Source organism: Strix aluco, chromosome 3 (genome assembly GCF_031877795.1).
Source record: "Strix aluco isolate bStrAlu1 chromosome 3, bStrAlu1.hap1, whole genome shotgun sequence".
Lineage (NCBI taxonomy): Eukaryota > Metazoa > Chordata > Aves > Strigiformes > Strigidae > Strix > Strix aluco.
The window spans coordinates 41,405,353-41,420,494 of NC_133933.1; the positions used below are offsets into that span (position 1 = coordinate 41,405,353).

General features: G+C 37.3%; 1 protein-coding gene across 3 annotated transcripts in view; it reads right to left on the reverse strand.

The window, feature by feature from the left end:
- The window catches only part of CRIM1 (cysteine rich transmembrane BMP regulator 1), a 200,880-nt gene that overhangs the window by 94,270 nt on the left and 91,468 nt on the right, over positions 1 to 15,142 (reverse strand). For all 3 annotated transcript variants that reach the window (XM_074818290.1, XM_074818289.1, XM_074818288.1), the window contains one exon: positions 4,910 to 5,030. In XM_074818290.1, the coding sequence (XP_074674391.1) occupies positions 4,910 to 5,030 (121 nt within the window). The remainder of the gene's footprint in view (positions 1 to 4,909; positions 5,031 to 15,142) is intronic.

Below are 15,142 nucleotides of genomic sequence, written 5' to 3' on the forward strand. Positions count from 1 at the left end.
AAATAAGTATGTCAAGCAAAGTTATTATTGTGATTTAGTGAACATACAGATGTATTTCCATTTTATAAAGTAAACCCTGTGAGACAATATTAATTAAAAAGTCCTGGTTTGTTTTGTTTTGTTTCTTTGGGGTTTATTTGTTTTGTGTTTTTTTTTCTAGAATCCAATACAAGAAAAAGGACTGGTGACTACAGAAGTCAGAAATTGAGAAGAGAGGCACTCTGATGGTCAGATTTTTAAGGCAAGCTTAGTATCTTCAAAAGACAAAATCAAGTTTCATAAAACTGTGTGTGTCAAAGCAACATTGGTTGCTTTTAGCTATAATTACAGCCTTTAATCCTCAGTTCAATTCTCTATCAGTTTTCCCAGTATTTCTCTCAGAACTGATATCAAGATAACCAGATTAATTACTTAGTTGTTGTTCTTTTTAATGTTGACACAGTACTAACATCTTCCTAGTTCTCTAGAATTGTCTTGGTTTATCTGTTTTTATTAACAGCGTGACCATGAATAGCTGGGGGGGGGGGGGGGGGCAGGGGGGCAGAAGATATCTCTGAGGTAACAGAGCACTGAATGAATCTTGAAGCTACGAGATTTTTAACAGGCGACAGCAGGATAGAAACTGGTGCAAGGGAAGAGACTATACTTAGATTACATGAAGGGAAAAGAGGACACAAGCAGGGGGATAAAACTAGAGCAAGAAGCAGAGACCTAGTAAAGACTGAACTTCCTAATTATTCTAATAAAGAGAGCAGCCAGAAAGAAAAAAAGATAATCCACAAATATTTGGTGCAAAGCTATCCAAACATGTAATTTACTCCATTGTATATAATCCTACGAAAAATGTACAAAACCACGTGAGCAATAAAGATTAAGCCAACACTAATCACTGAAATCAGCTCCTGTTGTTACTATCCATTCTTCACAGGTAAGAAATTAAATGGATTTCGATAGATTTTTTACACTTACAAATAAATTCTCGAAGGAATCCGAAAATTTGAAGAAAATTAATTCACAACAGAAAAATTGGAAACATCTGAAGATAATGGATTCTGTACACTTCATATTGATACACTTCATTTAACTTTGTAATAGAAGACAAACTTATATTAACGAAACTGTGATAACATGTGCTCTGTAGGAGCTCTAATATGTTTTTATTTGATAAGCTCCTTGGAGAAGAGAGCATCTTTACCAAGACCAGAGACAGACATATCATTTAGCTTTTCTAACATAAATAGCTGGAAATTTAAGGTGTCTCATGACAGTCTGATGAAAGTTGAAGCGACTGGTATTTCAATATCAATGCCAAATCAGTAAGCTGTTGTGTTTGAACCATCGCATTAGAAATCAGTGTGAAACTAAATGAATCTCCAAATACAAGAACTTAACGGCATCAGATGTTTGTTTACTATTCCCACTTCTCCCCTGGCATTGCTAGAGGAGTTTTCAATACTATGAATATGCATTCAAGAGCTCACTCATAAAACAAATGCCAACTTAACACCAGATTTAAGGATCTCTCTTTTCTTAGCCTATTACATAGAATGAAACCAGCAAAGAACAAGATGTGGGACAGAAGTCAATCTGCTTCTGCTTGTACCTGAACTTGTCAGCTACTTCTTAATTGAGTCAGTGACATGCCATTCATCCTTAGCCATGACACTCTCCTTGACTGCTCTCCATTTCTGATGGTATTAAGCCTTTATTTTAGGGGCAGTAAATGAAACAAATAATTGTAATTTCTTGAAAGAGTTCATAATCTTAACAAAAATAGTTTCATGAAGTCTAAAGACTGACCATATGAAACACTATTTCCTTGCTTTTAATAAATTATTCTCAAACGTACATTAAAACATACAGTGCCACTTCTTTTGAACTTCTAACGATTAAAAAAGAGGTATGACATGGATTTAGGCAATTCTAAACTGAATCACAGTCAACAATGTTAATATTCCATCATGAGTTCAGTAAGAAATTCCAGAATTATGGAAAAGCATCCCCTTTTCCCAGTGTAGAGTCATTAATCCATAAATCTGCACTTTATTTGACTTTTTCTACAGTTTTGAAATGCCAGCCTTATGTGGGATAGAGATCCTGGCTTCAAATATAAAGCTCCAATGTTTCCTCAAATCTGAAGAAACCTTGAACCTGAATTCAAATGGTTTGATTTTCATGTTTCAAGTAACTGAACTTAGTTTCCCCTTTTGCTATCTCTCTTTTCATACATATACTTATCTTCCCTCTAACCTTCATCTAAACTTTTTTTCTGATTATCTCCATGTCTATATTCTTTTCTCCTGCCTTCAAGTGATATCTTTACTTACAGCACATGAATGATGACTATGGCACTGTCTTCCTTAAGAAGCACATCAGTATACTAAAATCTAAATAACTAAATACATTTCTAGCAGGCTCACAACATGTAAGGCATCTCTATGATCTTGTTGTTGTCTCTTCTTTACTTCTCACCTACTCTATTAAGAAGTGCATTATTGCTTTGACTGAATTAAGGCAATCAGTGTAGCAACCCACACAATAACTATATACAGCAACACAGACTGAGCCAAAAAATTAAAAATTAATGGAGGAATATAAGACACCTATAATTGTTTCAACCTGTCTGCAGACAGACTAGGGTATGCTAATTGTGGTTTTTTGCAGTTTTACACATCAAGGAAGACAGAGGTATTAACAAAAAAGCCCTCCAACCTGATCATGAGACTCCAGGAGCTAAGAACCATCTATCCCAGGCTCTGATCCCTTGTTGAACTCTGATCCCAGTAATGCACAGCAATCTGATTTCCAAGAGGTTTCAGTGCAATCCACAATTATCTAATAATTCACATACTCTAAGCCTGCTTGTACAATCGGTGTCTTTGTGCACAGGAGATGAGAATTCTGGTTTTGGCAGTTAAGTACCATGCACGTGTACCAGTACGCTTCAGACATCAGTTACAGTTAACACACAGCAAATCAAGTGGTTGTATTTTTAAATATTATCAAAGAAAGAAAAAGATTCTTTCAAGGACATGTTTGCTCTAGGTGTTTTTATTTAAGATCAGTTCCCATGTGTGTGCTAGAAACAGAAAATATTTCCAACTGGTCATTTTTCTGAAGGAAACGAAGTTTTATTTTCTTGGTACTCTGTTCCCTCATAGAAGGAACACTGAAGTTATCATCTACAAAGAATAAAGTAGGTATTTTTCATTCCCTCCACCCAAGCAATAGGAAAAAAAAAAAAAATAAAAAAAATCTAACCACAACTTGTACTAGACTGCAGAAAAGTAGAACACAACTTTACTTTTGGGAAACAAAAATAATTTGGCCTATATATCAGTTTTTAATCCAGCAAGTTGAAACAAATTTGGAAGTAAAAATCTACCATTAACCGAAGTTTTCTATTGTGTCAAGGTTTCTAAGTGTTAATCTAAACTAGAAATTTATAAAATTTTCATCTGAGATTGCTTCTTTTGAGTTTATAATCTATCTTTCCAAATACAGTCCTTAGCAGTGTTTTATTCTAGTTGTCTTGAACATGGTGAGCTGTACAGGCAGCAATGCCAGTATGATGACCACTTAAAATCTACACCCTCCTGTGCAATCCCAACTAGCCAGGTCAACTAACATGAAATTACTGTAATTCCTAGGAAGGTTAATGAGAATGTTAAAGAATAAAGGGATGATGCTGAGAATCCATACCATGTTCCGGTCCAAAATTCAGAAAACCCGAAAGAGAAAAGAAAACAATAACTCTAAATGAAAGAATATTTGTAGCATTCACTGCATAAGGATAGTAAGTATTTTTTAAATAGACTACTACGTGTATTCTACAACTACAAATAAAATTTGTCAAGTTTAGAAATAGATTTTCAAATTTTAATAGACAGGAGTACTGCATTATATAAAGTTCTCCACATCTCTTTTCCTGCCTTATTTTTTTTAAAAATAGATACATTTTTAACCCTCCATGCAATAAGAGACACTCATATTCATGGAAACAACAGTTTCAAAGAAGTCACCATATTAAACGTGTAGCAAAGGGTACCCAACAGGGAAGATCCCTGATTCATCACATAACCTTTGCCTTTTTCTACTTTCTGAATTCTTTACAAGTTTATCACTCCTTTAGAGTCTCACAAGGGGTTGAGAATATGGCAATATTGTATGGTGCGAAGACCTTACCACCAGATAAACTGACTAGTTACATCAACAAGAGATATTTTCTATTTTGTGTAAAACATTTTCATTGATGGTACTTTTTGCTTGAATTCGTATTTATTGGGCATATTGCTGAATCAGGCTTTGGGAATTCTGTAGTAAAAACAGAGGCTGAAACAGTGGTGCAGAATTTTGGAACAAAACTAACTCCAAATTGTCTTATTTTTCTAAATTGTAATACACTGTGCCTATTTGAACAACAGAAGTAAAATGGAAACAAGTACTTGAAATTCTGTTTCCCTACAGTTCCAGATAGCCACCATCTTTCAGCTTCTTACAGTGGTCTTCCACATACAAAAAAATACATTTTTTTCTTCAATGAGGCGAGATTTTCTCTGGCATATCTTCTGCCATCTTTATCATTTAATTCCTTACCATCAAAGACCTTCAAAGGCTTCCCAAAATAATTCACTTTTGTAAAATTAAGTGAATACATTGAAAATCAATCTAGAGTCACAAACCCTTCATCTAATTTTAGCAAAAATCAGCTTCATGCATTTCATCGAGAATTTTTTCTGCTTCAAAAAGATTTCATATTTCTATGAGCCTGATATACCTTTAATCTATTTCATATATTTTTATTCTGTATTAACGTTTATTGTCACAGAAGTATGCATTATTATCCTGTATTTATAGTACTTGAATTGTAGAGAACAAGTTGAAAATACTCAGCCACGAAGACACCAACCTTGTGGGCAGGGTACAGCAGCCATCAGCCGTCAGCCTGACTTGGGTTTCATAGCTATCCAGTGGGCAAACAACTTGTTGAACAGGAGGACATTCAACTGTGCTGCAATCCACGCTGAACACTGCAGAGGAAGGGGAGAAGACGATACCTTTTACTCATGCTTTAGAAGCTTTTTGCAAACTATTTCATCATAAGCAACCAGTTATGAATCAGCCTTTTAATTTAAGTCAGAAAAATTATCTAATGAATGCATGCTCAGTAGGTAACATTACAAAAAGACTTCCATTCTCTTTAAGATTCACTTTTAAAAATCATTGACTCTAGAAGCTATTGAACTAATGTTAGTTAATAAAAAAAAAATATAGAAGTTAGACAGGCACCCTTAAACAATCATTACACCTGTGAATAAGATTAGTGACTAGAAATGTACTATGTTACTGATAATATATTTTCCCCACAGTTTTTAAAACAGTTAACAATTCATTGTTTAAATTTCTCCTGATTAAAGTCCCTTTAAAAAGTAAAATAACTGAGTTATAGGAAATAAAAAGAAATATTAAAGGTACACTGTGAATTTATGCCTGCACATGTAAGCTACATTTTTAAAGATTATTCCATTAGGTTGTGCTGTTTAGGTATTTATATATGGTGAGAAACAAATGCAAATTACCAAATCTATCTGTTAGATTACCAAATACACATAACTAATAAGACTGACTCTTTTTAGGAAACAACAAATCCTTAGAAATTCAAAAAGTCAGTCTGAATATACATTTAATCCTATGAGTCATACTCAGGAAAGTTAAAACACATCTTTATCTTATTTGGTCCTAAATGTCCTATGTTAAAAATCAGTACCAGCTCAGGCATTATCTATTTACTATTCCTTATCATAATTATACTAAGAAAGTAGAAAATAAAACATGTTTCCTTCTTTGAAGAAACTACCTACTGATTGAGCAGGAAGGATGAACAGAATGTTATCAGACTGAAAATTATACAGTATGATATCCATGATTACAGATTTAACTTCACTTCAGTACTGACATTATTACTACTACTTACTGCCGTGCTAAAGCAGCTTGGCAATGCTACACCACACTTCTTGCAAGAACTAATACCTTTTCAAAGTCCCATTTTCTGTCTTCTAGTCCTACATTTTTCAGGCTTGATCCTCAGAGGTACGCAGCAATAATAATTCAATTGGTCATAACGAGACATCAATCGCAGAATTACATCTACTTAGCATATTACATTAAGCATTTAATGAAAACACAAGTTCAATGAAACCAGTTTGCAGCTCATCAAGGTTAGGACCAGTACGTTTGTCCTGAAGACCATTAACTTTGAGTTAACTTTGAGTTAACATGAGTATGCGTGTATCCTCTGTATAAGCAGTATTCAGAATCTGCCTTTTTCCAGTTATTTGGGAAACAGAACCATCTGCTAAATCAGAGAAACCTGACAAGTTCAAGTAGTTCTCACCGAGAAAATGAACAAATTTAATTAAAATCCATTTGGTGGAGCAATGCAGAAAGTTACTAAATTTAAATGGAAATATTTAACAGTTACTCATCTCGACAGTGGCAATTATCGAATTAACTTTTGTATCTCTTCGTAAACACACAAAGATATCTAGTTACCTTTAAGACAGGTTATAATAATTCACTTAAACCCCTAGAGTTTTATGTTCTATTTTATTAATAAATAACATGTTTGAAACAGTTTTTCTGTGAGAAATATGCATCTAGTTCCTCCATTATCACAACAGGCATTAAGAATCATAACCTTGTCAGCGTGGTCCAATGTGACAAATAGAATCTGCATGATTCTATTGTGCCAAGTAACTACCAATGTCCAGTTTCCTGAATTTAAACTAGTAACCTTCCTACTCCCTGGATTAAAGGCCCCTTCCACCTCCTGCTCAGGTAAGCAGTCTGATGAAAAACAGCCAACAAGTTTCACCAACAAACTGCTACTGAACAGCTATTTTTGTGTCCATTTTTCCATATAACAGTAATGACAATGAAAGAAGAAATACAAGGAAACTCCCTAATCATGCCACCAAGTCTCAACTAAGGTGTTCTTTCTTCCTAAATAATTCAAATTCTTCGCAGTGGCTATAGTGTGCTAGTACATGGCTCATTAACACTGGAAAGCAGCCCAAACAGTCTTTATTAAAAAAGTACAAACCTAAGAAAAATTACAGAAGAATCCCAAATCAAGAGCACTCAAATAAAAAAACTCATGTAATTAAGTGGCTGCAGTCATTCAGTAGTTCCCCTGTTTGATTTGATTTACCCATTTTTATTTATTTTATACTTATCTCTTACTAGTACCAGAGCGCCCTCCAATTGTTGTAAGAATTAGTAGGATTTGGTGAACAAAGGGTATGCACTGAGCTTATCCACCCACAGAATTCTATAATCCACACTCATACCCCATCTCAGTCTTCTATCCAAACTGGGAGATCTTTATTATTACATTATTAATCACAGAACAGCTGAGGTTGGACGGGACCTCTGCAGGTCATCTAGTCCAACTTCCTTCCCAAGCCAGGCCACATAGATCTGGTTGCCCAGGACCATGCCTAGATCGCTTCTGAGTATCTCCAAGGAGGGAGACTCCACCACCTCTTTTGGCAACCTGTGCCCGTGCTCAGTCACCCTCATGGTGAAAGAGTGTTTCCTGATGTTCAGAAGGAACCTCTGTTGTTTCAGTTTATGCCCATTGCCTCTGGACCTGCCATTGTGCACTGCTGAAAAGAGCCTAGTTCTGTCTTTACCCGCTCCCTTTAGGTATTAATATGCACCGATGAGATCTGCCCTGAGCCTTCTCTTCTCCAGGCTGAACGGTCCCAGCTCCTTCAGCCTTTCCTCACTGGAGAGAGATGAAGAGAGATAAGAAATGAAAGATATTTGAAGAAAGGAAAAAGTTCCTACTTTTTTTTCATATTTAAATGGGTTTCTCAAACTGGAAAAGTACTGAGCCAAACTTCCAGATAAGCTGAAAATATTTTAAGGTTACAGAACAGTCTATAATCAGATTCTTCACTACTTCGAGATGTCCCTCAGATCAGCTGTACTAGTGTCCTAAAAAATAAGACTGTAAACTTTTGCCACTGAACTGCTAGTTCTTACATCGATTCCAATAATTACAGTGTATACTTTTCATGAACAGGTTTATTATAAGCTGTTATTATACATTCTATTACAAGCTGAAAAAATTTAAAATCCTGTGTAAAGAAAATTATTTTTGTCTATCCTGTAAGCTTTAAGCTTTAAATATATAGCTTGACAAATACATATCTTCAAGAACTCATAAACATGTTGCAATTTCCTATCAGTGAAGATGAACCTGATCAACATTTGCTTACAAGTCTTCAGGAACCTTCTCATGCACTGAACTTGTACACAGTAGCATCTGAGAGTTACTAATCTTTCTACGAGAATGTAGCAGAAACCCTACCATCGTTGCAGACCCTAACAGAGCTGCGGTAATGTGCAACCTCCTTTGTAGACTACAAAACCAGAGGTCTCTGATCATGAAACTGTTACTAACTAGGTGAAAAGAATTTTATAGTAGCATACATTAACACAAGTATATTAAGTTTCACTTTTACATATTATGCTGGCTTTTCAATGAATAGAACGTACAGTTTAGGGACAAGACCTAAATAACTACCTATGAAGGATCAAGGCAGTATTTCCATCTCTGATGCAACACAGTGGCTCAGCACAGGAAAGACTGTATTTTTTCAGAAGTCACAGCTTTCTGAGGGTCCTGTACAAGGGTACAGAATCTTCTTCTACAGCAGCTAAGAAGCATCACATTTGCTTTCATGCATTTCAACTGGTTCCTCATGAATAGCACAATGCAACATGATTACATCTGATAACGGTAGTTACACTTTTGCTCTGGGAGAATAAGAAAGCATGAAAGTATCTTTCCATGACAATGCATCATCCATTTTACATTCCTTCATACTTCAGAACGTATTAAATACAACCAGAAGAGATGGTGTTCCTGGACCTTCAATGCAGTTGTATCCCTGTCTGAATCACTTCCTTAACTCTCCTATCACAGGTATTTCCCAACATGGGCCCCTGCATTTACCAATTTATTCTTTTTTTCTCTTTCCTCACAAACACTGTCAACTTATAAGCCATTTCTCCAGCTCCATTAGAAAAGTATCTGTAATTCTTCCCCACTCATTTTCTCCAGAGCTTTCCCAGTCTCATCTCTTAAGTTCTCTCAACATCAGCTTCTAACAAAGCACCCAGCAAAACATGTACTATTTCTGTAAGCAACAGAGAATAAACAAATTACTATATAATTCTATTTCTCTCAACTATGTATAAAAACTTGATTTTGCTGAGCCTTGTCCTCAGTGCAAGACTGCAAAAATTCCAGACCTCGTTTTCAATGCTGAAGCTGTACCAGGGTGGAGCACAAGCTACTTCTCCGTGCATCATTACACACTACCTACTAAATTTTGCTTCTGATCTCAGACTTTCCATCAAGCCCTGACTGCATAGAACTCCCCAAAGGAATAAGTCAAACAATAACATTCTCTTTACAATTGTGTTTAATCCAAGAAAAAACTCCGTTTCAGTAAGAGTTATTTTCAGGCCATGCAGGGGGTGCTGGAGAAGGTGACTGAATCAAAGTTCTGCCAGAAAGACTTCTAGAAGAATGACAAATTAGCGTCTTTCCAACAGAGGTTCTCTCTAGCATGACATTTCCCAATGCTTTCCCCAAGGATATCAGAAACTAAGAGATGATACTACCCACCTCAACGTATACAACAACCAAACAAAAAGTTATCAATAAAGGTACAAACACACACCTGTTGAATAACTGCCAAAATAAGCTATTTATCTTTATTCAGAAGTGGCAGCTAGAGTTCCTATCACAACTTCTGGAAAATAGCTTTTAGATTAGATTTTAACTCCATCTTTAAAAAAACAAACATGATTTTAAAACATCATGGCTCATGCTGCTTTAGCTTCTTAGCAAAAGAAGCACATACACTCTTACAAATCTTGTTTCAAGTTATTTTTATTTTTACTGTTAACACATTATGCAGCTCCATTTGAAACCATTCATTCAAAATACCTTTAAGAAAAAAAAAAAACAACTTATTTTTGAGAATACTTCTTAAGAATTGTAAAATAGCCTAAAACTAAATTCAGTGCTCATTCAGTAAATTCACTGCTCATGGACGGCCAGTTATACACAGCCTGTAGGAAAAAGTATGTTGGTTATGGCACCAGACCACTGTTATCTCACCTCTGAGTTTAGCAACTGAAGAAAAACAAAAGGGACATGACAGTTCTCAGTAGGTACCACAAGTGTAGCGAGATGCTTGGTGGAGCAACAGGTAAGAACATTTAAGACAAATTAGTCTAGAGGTTAACAGACAGGTATGACTCAGCTACTAAGTTTCTTCACTGTTCATTTTAATTGAATGCCAATGCCTCTAATCATTGTATTCCTAAAGTAAAAGAGGTAGAAGAGGAAGTGGATCTCAAAATGAAAATTTTTATTTTTATTCTAGCATTTAATGTTAAGGAAACACTTTCTATTTTCTTTTCAGTAACTCAGTTGTCAGTCACAGTATCTGAACATATGCAGTTCTCAGCAGAAGGCTCCAAACTCAAATGCCACTGTAAACTGGAGAGTAGTGACATCTTATTTAAGGAACAGAAATAAACACAATTTATGCTTTAATTGCGCAAACACTTTGTATTGGCATAAGGCAGAACTGCTATCATAGGAAGCAGCCCTCCCAGCTTCTGTCAACTTGCTTCCACCAGAAAAGCCCTTGCTGGTGCAAAACCACTATGGAGGCTGGTTAAGCAGACATGGAGATGCAGGAAGAGCACTCTGGTAGCAGCACTCATAGAACTAAAGTTTTTAGGTTTGTGGCAAAGTATGGAACAGTTTTCTCTGTTCAGCATGTAAACTACATGGACGTGCTGACACTGTTCAGTAAAACTAGTGACAGCAGACCCACAAGAAACTCTGCATGAACACTGATCTATCAGGTCTTATGCTGTCCATTGTCCCTTTTTCAGCAACATGGCATTAAAAACAGAAGGAACATGGAACAGAGCACTGCTAGTTCAGTTCCTCTCCAACTCTTCTTTCCCACATTTCTTCAGGTTACCAAGTAAAACTCTGAAGGCGCAAGGTTTATTATCAGGCTTACCATGGGCTGAATAAATATTCCTGCCATGTAAGAAGCATTATCTGACTTCACTTTATGACTACTATTTCAGCAAATCCACACAGATAATTCACACAGTGTTCATACATACATAAAAACAGTCATATGCTACTACATACACAAGTCTATGGGACCAGATGGGATACACCCAAGGGTGCTGAAGGAGCTGGCTGGGGTGCTCGCCAAGCCGCTTTCCATCATTTACCAGCAGTCCTGGCTGACCGGGGAAGTCCCGACAGATTGGAAACTGGCCAATGTGACGCCCATCTATAAGAAGGGTCGGAAGGATGATCCAGGAAATTACAGGCCTGTCAGCTTGACTTCGATACCCGGGAAGCTGATGGAGCAGCTCATCCAGAGTACCATCTTACAACACATGCGGGACAACCAGGGGATCAGGCCCAGTCAGCATGGGTTTATGAAAGGCAGGTCCTGCTTGACAAACCTGATCTCCTTCTACGACAAAGTAACCTACTTATTGGATGAGGGAAAGGCTGTGGATGTAGTTTACCTTGACTTTAGCAAGGCCTTTGACACTGTTTCCCACAACATTCTTCTGGCGAAACTGGCTGCTCGAGGCTTAGATGATCGCACACTTTGCTGGGTAAAAAACTGGCTGGATGGCCGGGCCCAGAGAGTTGTGGTGAATGGAGTTAAATCCGGTTGGAGGCCGGTCACGAGTGGTATCCCCCAGGGCTCGGTTTTGGGGCCACTCCTGTTCAACATCTTTATTGATGACCTAGACGAGGGGATCGAGTGCACCCTCAGTAAGTTTGCAGATGACACCAAGCTGGGTGGCAGTGTTGATCTGCTCGAGGGAGGCTCTGCAGAGGGATCTGGACAGGCTGGAGCGATGGGCCAAGGCCAACTGTATGAAGTTCAATAAGGCCAAATGCCGGGTGCTGCGCTTGGGTCACAACAACCCCCAGCAGCGCTACAGGCTTGGGGAGGAGTGGCTGGAGAGCTGCCAGTCAGAGAGGGACCTGGGGGTGTTGATTGACAGACGGCTGAACAGGAGCCAGCAGTGTGCCCAGGTGGCCAAGAAGGCCAATGGCATCCTGGCTTGCATCAGAAATAGCGTGGCCAGCAGGGACAGGGAAGTGATCTTACCCCTGTACTCAGCACTGGTGAGGCCGCACCTCGATGACTGTGTTCAGTTTTGGGCCCCTCACTACAAAAAGGACATTGAATTACTCGAGCGTGTCCAGAGAAGGGCAACGAAGCTGGTGAAGGGTCTGGAGCACATGTCGTATGAGGAGCGGCTGAGGGAACTGGGGTTGTTTAGTCTGGAGAAGAGGAGGCTGAGGGGAGACCTCATCGCCCTCTACAACTACCTGAAAGGAGGTTGCAGGGAGCTGGGGATGAGTCTCTTTAACCAAGTAACAAGTGATAGGACAAGAGGGCATGGCCTCAAGTTGCGCCAGGGAAGGTTTAGACTAGATGTCAGGAAGCATTTCTTTACAGAACGGGTTATTAGGCAGTGGAATGGATTGCCCAGGGAGGTGGTGGAATCCCCATCCCTGGAGGTGTTTAAGAGTAGGGTCGATATAGCGCTGAGAGATATGGTGTAGATGGGAACTGGCAGTGCTAGGTTAATGGTTGGACTAGATGATCTTCAAGGTCCTTTCCAACCTAGTTGATTCTGTGATTCTGTGATTCTGTGATACATAAATTATTCTATAATTCTATAAGCCTATGAATATACAATCCTAATGAAACAAGATATTCCATATCCTGTTCTTAAACAAAGACATTTATTTAAAACCACAGACAATGGTGAAAATGATGGAACAGTTTAGATGAAAGACAGCAAGGTTCATGCTGACTTGCAAATGTAAATATAAAATCCCTAAACTTTCTACAAGAAGGGAAACAAAAAAATAAAAAATTTCAGTATTTGTTTAGTCTCTAATTTTCTTTACATATATCAAGTACAAATTATGTTGTCTATACGAGTACAGTTTACACTGTTTGAAAACTGAGAAAAGTTTACTAAGAAATCTTTGCAAATCTGAAAAGAAGCCTTCTGTGGTAAAGTGATTTGTAGTCTAATAAGATTTGTCAACATCCATCTACTCCTTTCCCTGTCTTCCAGTCTTCTGTTGGCTTGTTTTTCTTTCCGATCCTCCTACTATGTCAAATGGCAAATGAAAGAAACATCTAGGCCAAACTTAGAAAAGTCAACTTGGACAGCCACTGAAGTCTAACTTGACAAAAATCAGGCTATGCAGTGACTAAGAGGTCCATATTAACAGCACTCCCTTTTTTTCCCTAAAGCCAAGGCACTGTAACAAGTAGGAGCTCCACTTGCTCTGTAGTTTCCAGTTTAGCCTTTAAATCTTTCATCAACTGTTACTGTGGGGATGCACAAGAGTACTCATCTAAACTCGTCAGCCTCTTAATCACTGCCTAAGACACACACTTTCATCATCTCCCAAGATAGGGGAGAACTCTCTGCTTTCTCTTAGCCTCTTAATTTCTAACCCCCATTGAAAAGCTCTACGCTTTCCTTAAATTCTGTTAGTCTCCTTCACCAATCTCTTCAAAGCTTCCGCTCTTCTACCCTCCTAACATGCATCTTCATTTTTCTAGTCCCATGTACCTTCACCTCTTAACTCCCTACTTCAGAAAACAACATACACACAGTTACATAAATCCACTAATGCAATAAACAATCATGTATTCAACTTGAAGATTCTGTAATGCTAATGAGTTGAAAACGAGCTTCAAGAAGTAACCTACAAAGGTAAGTTTGGACTGAGTTATTTGCAAACTACAAGATGGGAATGCAAATAACAGCCGGGAGGACATGATCAGAGCTAATATTTTGGTAAGTAAAGAAATAATCCAAAGTCGGCATGATATAATTTATTAAAGGCATACTTGAAGTACATATAGGAAGAATTAAAACATACAAATATAGTAGTTCAGTAGCAGTCACGCTACAGAAAGATCTTGGTATCATAGCATTTTACAAACTAAGTGTAACTCTCACAAAAGAGTCAGCTCTTATTTAGAATTTTGCACGAAGGACAGAAAGTAATTGTTCTACAGTGTTTAGTGATGAAGACTCACCGAAAATAGTAGTCTGCTTTTGAACACCACATTTTAAAGACATGGATAAACCTAAAAAAAACTTATAGAGGGGTAACAAAACAAGGAAGGAGCTCAAGGAAACTATGCCATAAGAAATTACAGCTAATTCTGGACGAAAGAAGACTAAGGTTGACAAAATGTTCCAGAGCAAAAATTATAATAAAGACTTGTTCATCAAGTACTCAGGACATAGAACAAAAAAGTCTGCCTAAATTTCCACACAGACATATTTGCACTGGATATTAGGAAAAACACAAAGAGAAGCACTAGAAGATACAAAGACCGTACAATCTTCTTCTGTGGAGGATTTAAGAAAACGTTAAACAAGCATAGGAAAGGCACAGCTTAAGCATACTTGAATCTGTTTGCATATAAGATTTTGGATTATACAATTTTACATGCCTGCTTTCATTCCTCTTTTTATTATTCATTTTTACCAAAGCCTAGATCAAAGAGAAGAGCGAATTACATCTTCCACTTCACTGAGAATAATAAATCACAAGAAAGGGTGATTCATGTTCACATGAAATAGAAAATGGGTAAATACTGAAATTATTGTAAAGTCTTTCACTATGCTCCTCCACAATCCTTTTTGCTCTCCAGTTTTTAAGGGGCATCACTCTGTAATCTAGAGAAATCTTCAGACAGAAACCTTAATTCCCTATCCATGCACAATATATTCCTACTATGAAAAAACCTTGTATAATCTAATCAGTATATAAAGTATGTCACTTTCACTAGTAGCATCCACAGAAATGCAATATTCTCACTAGGCTACTTTTTCCTTGTTGCTCAGTTTAAATTAATGTCTGAAGGAAAAAGAAAGTAACATTTATCTTAATATTTCTCATCTTTTTTTTAAATGGGTATTGTCCACATATAGTCATTTTAATTTTGAAGAAGAG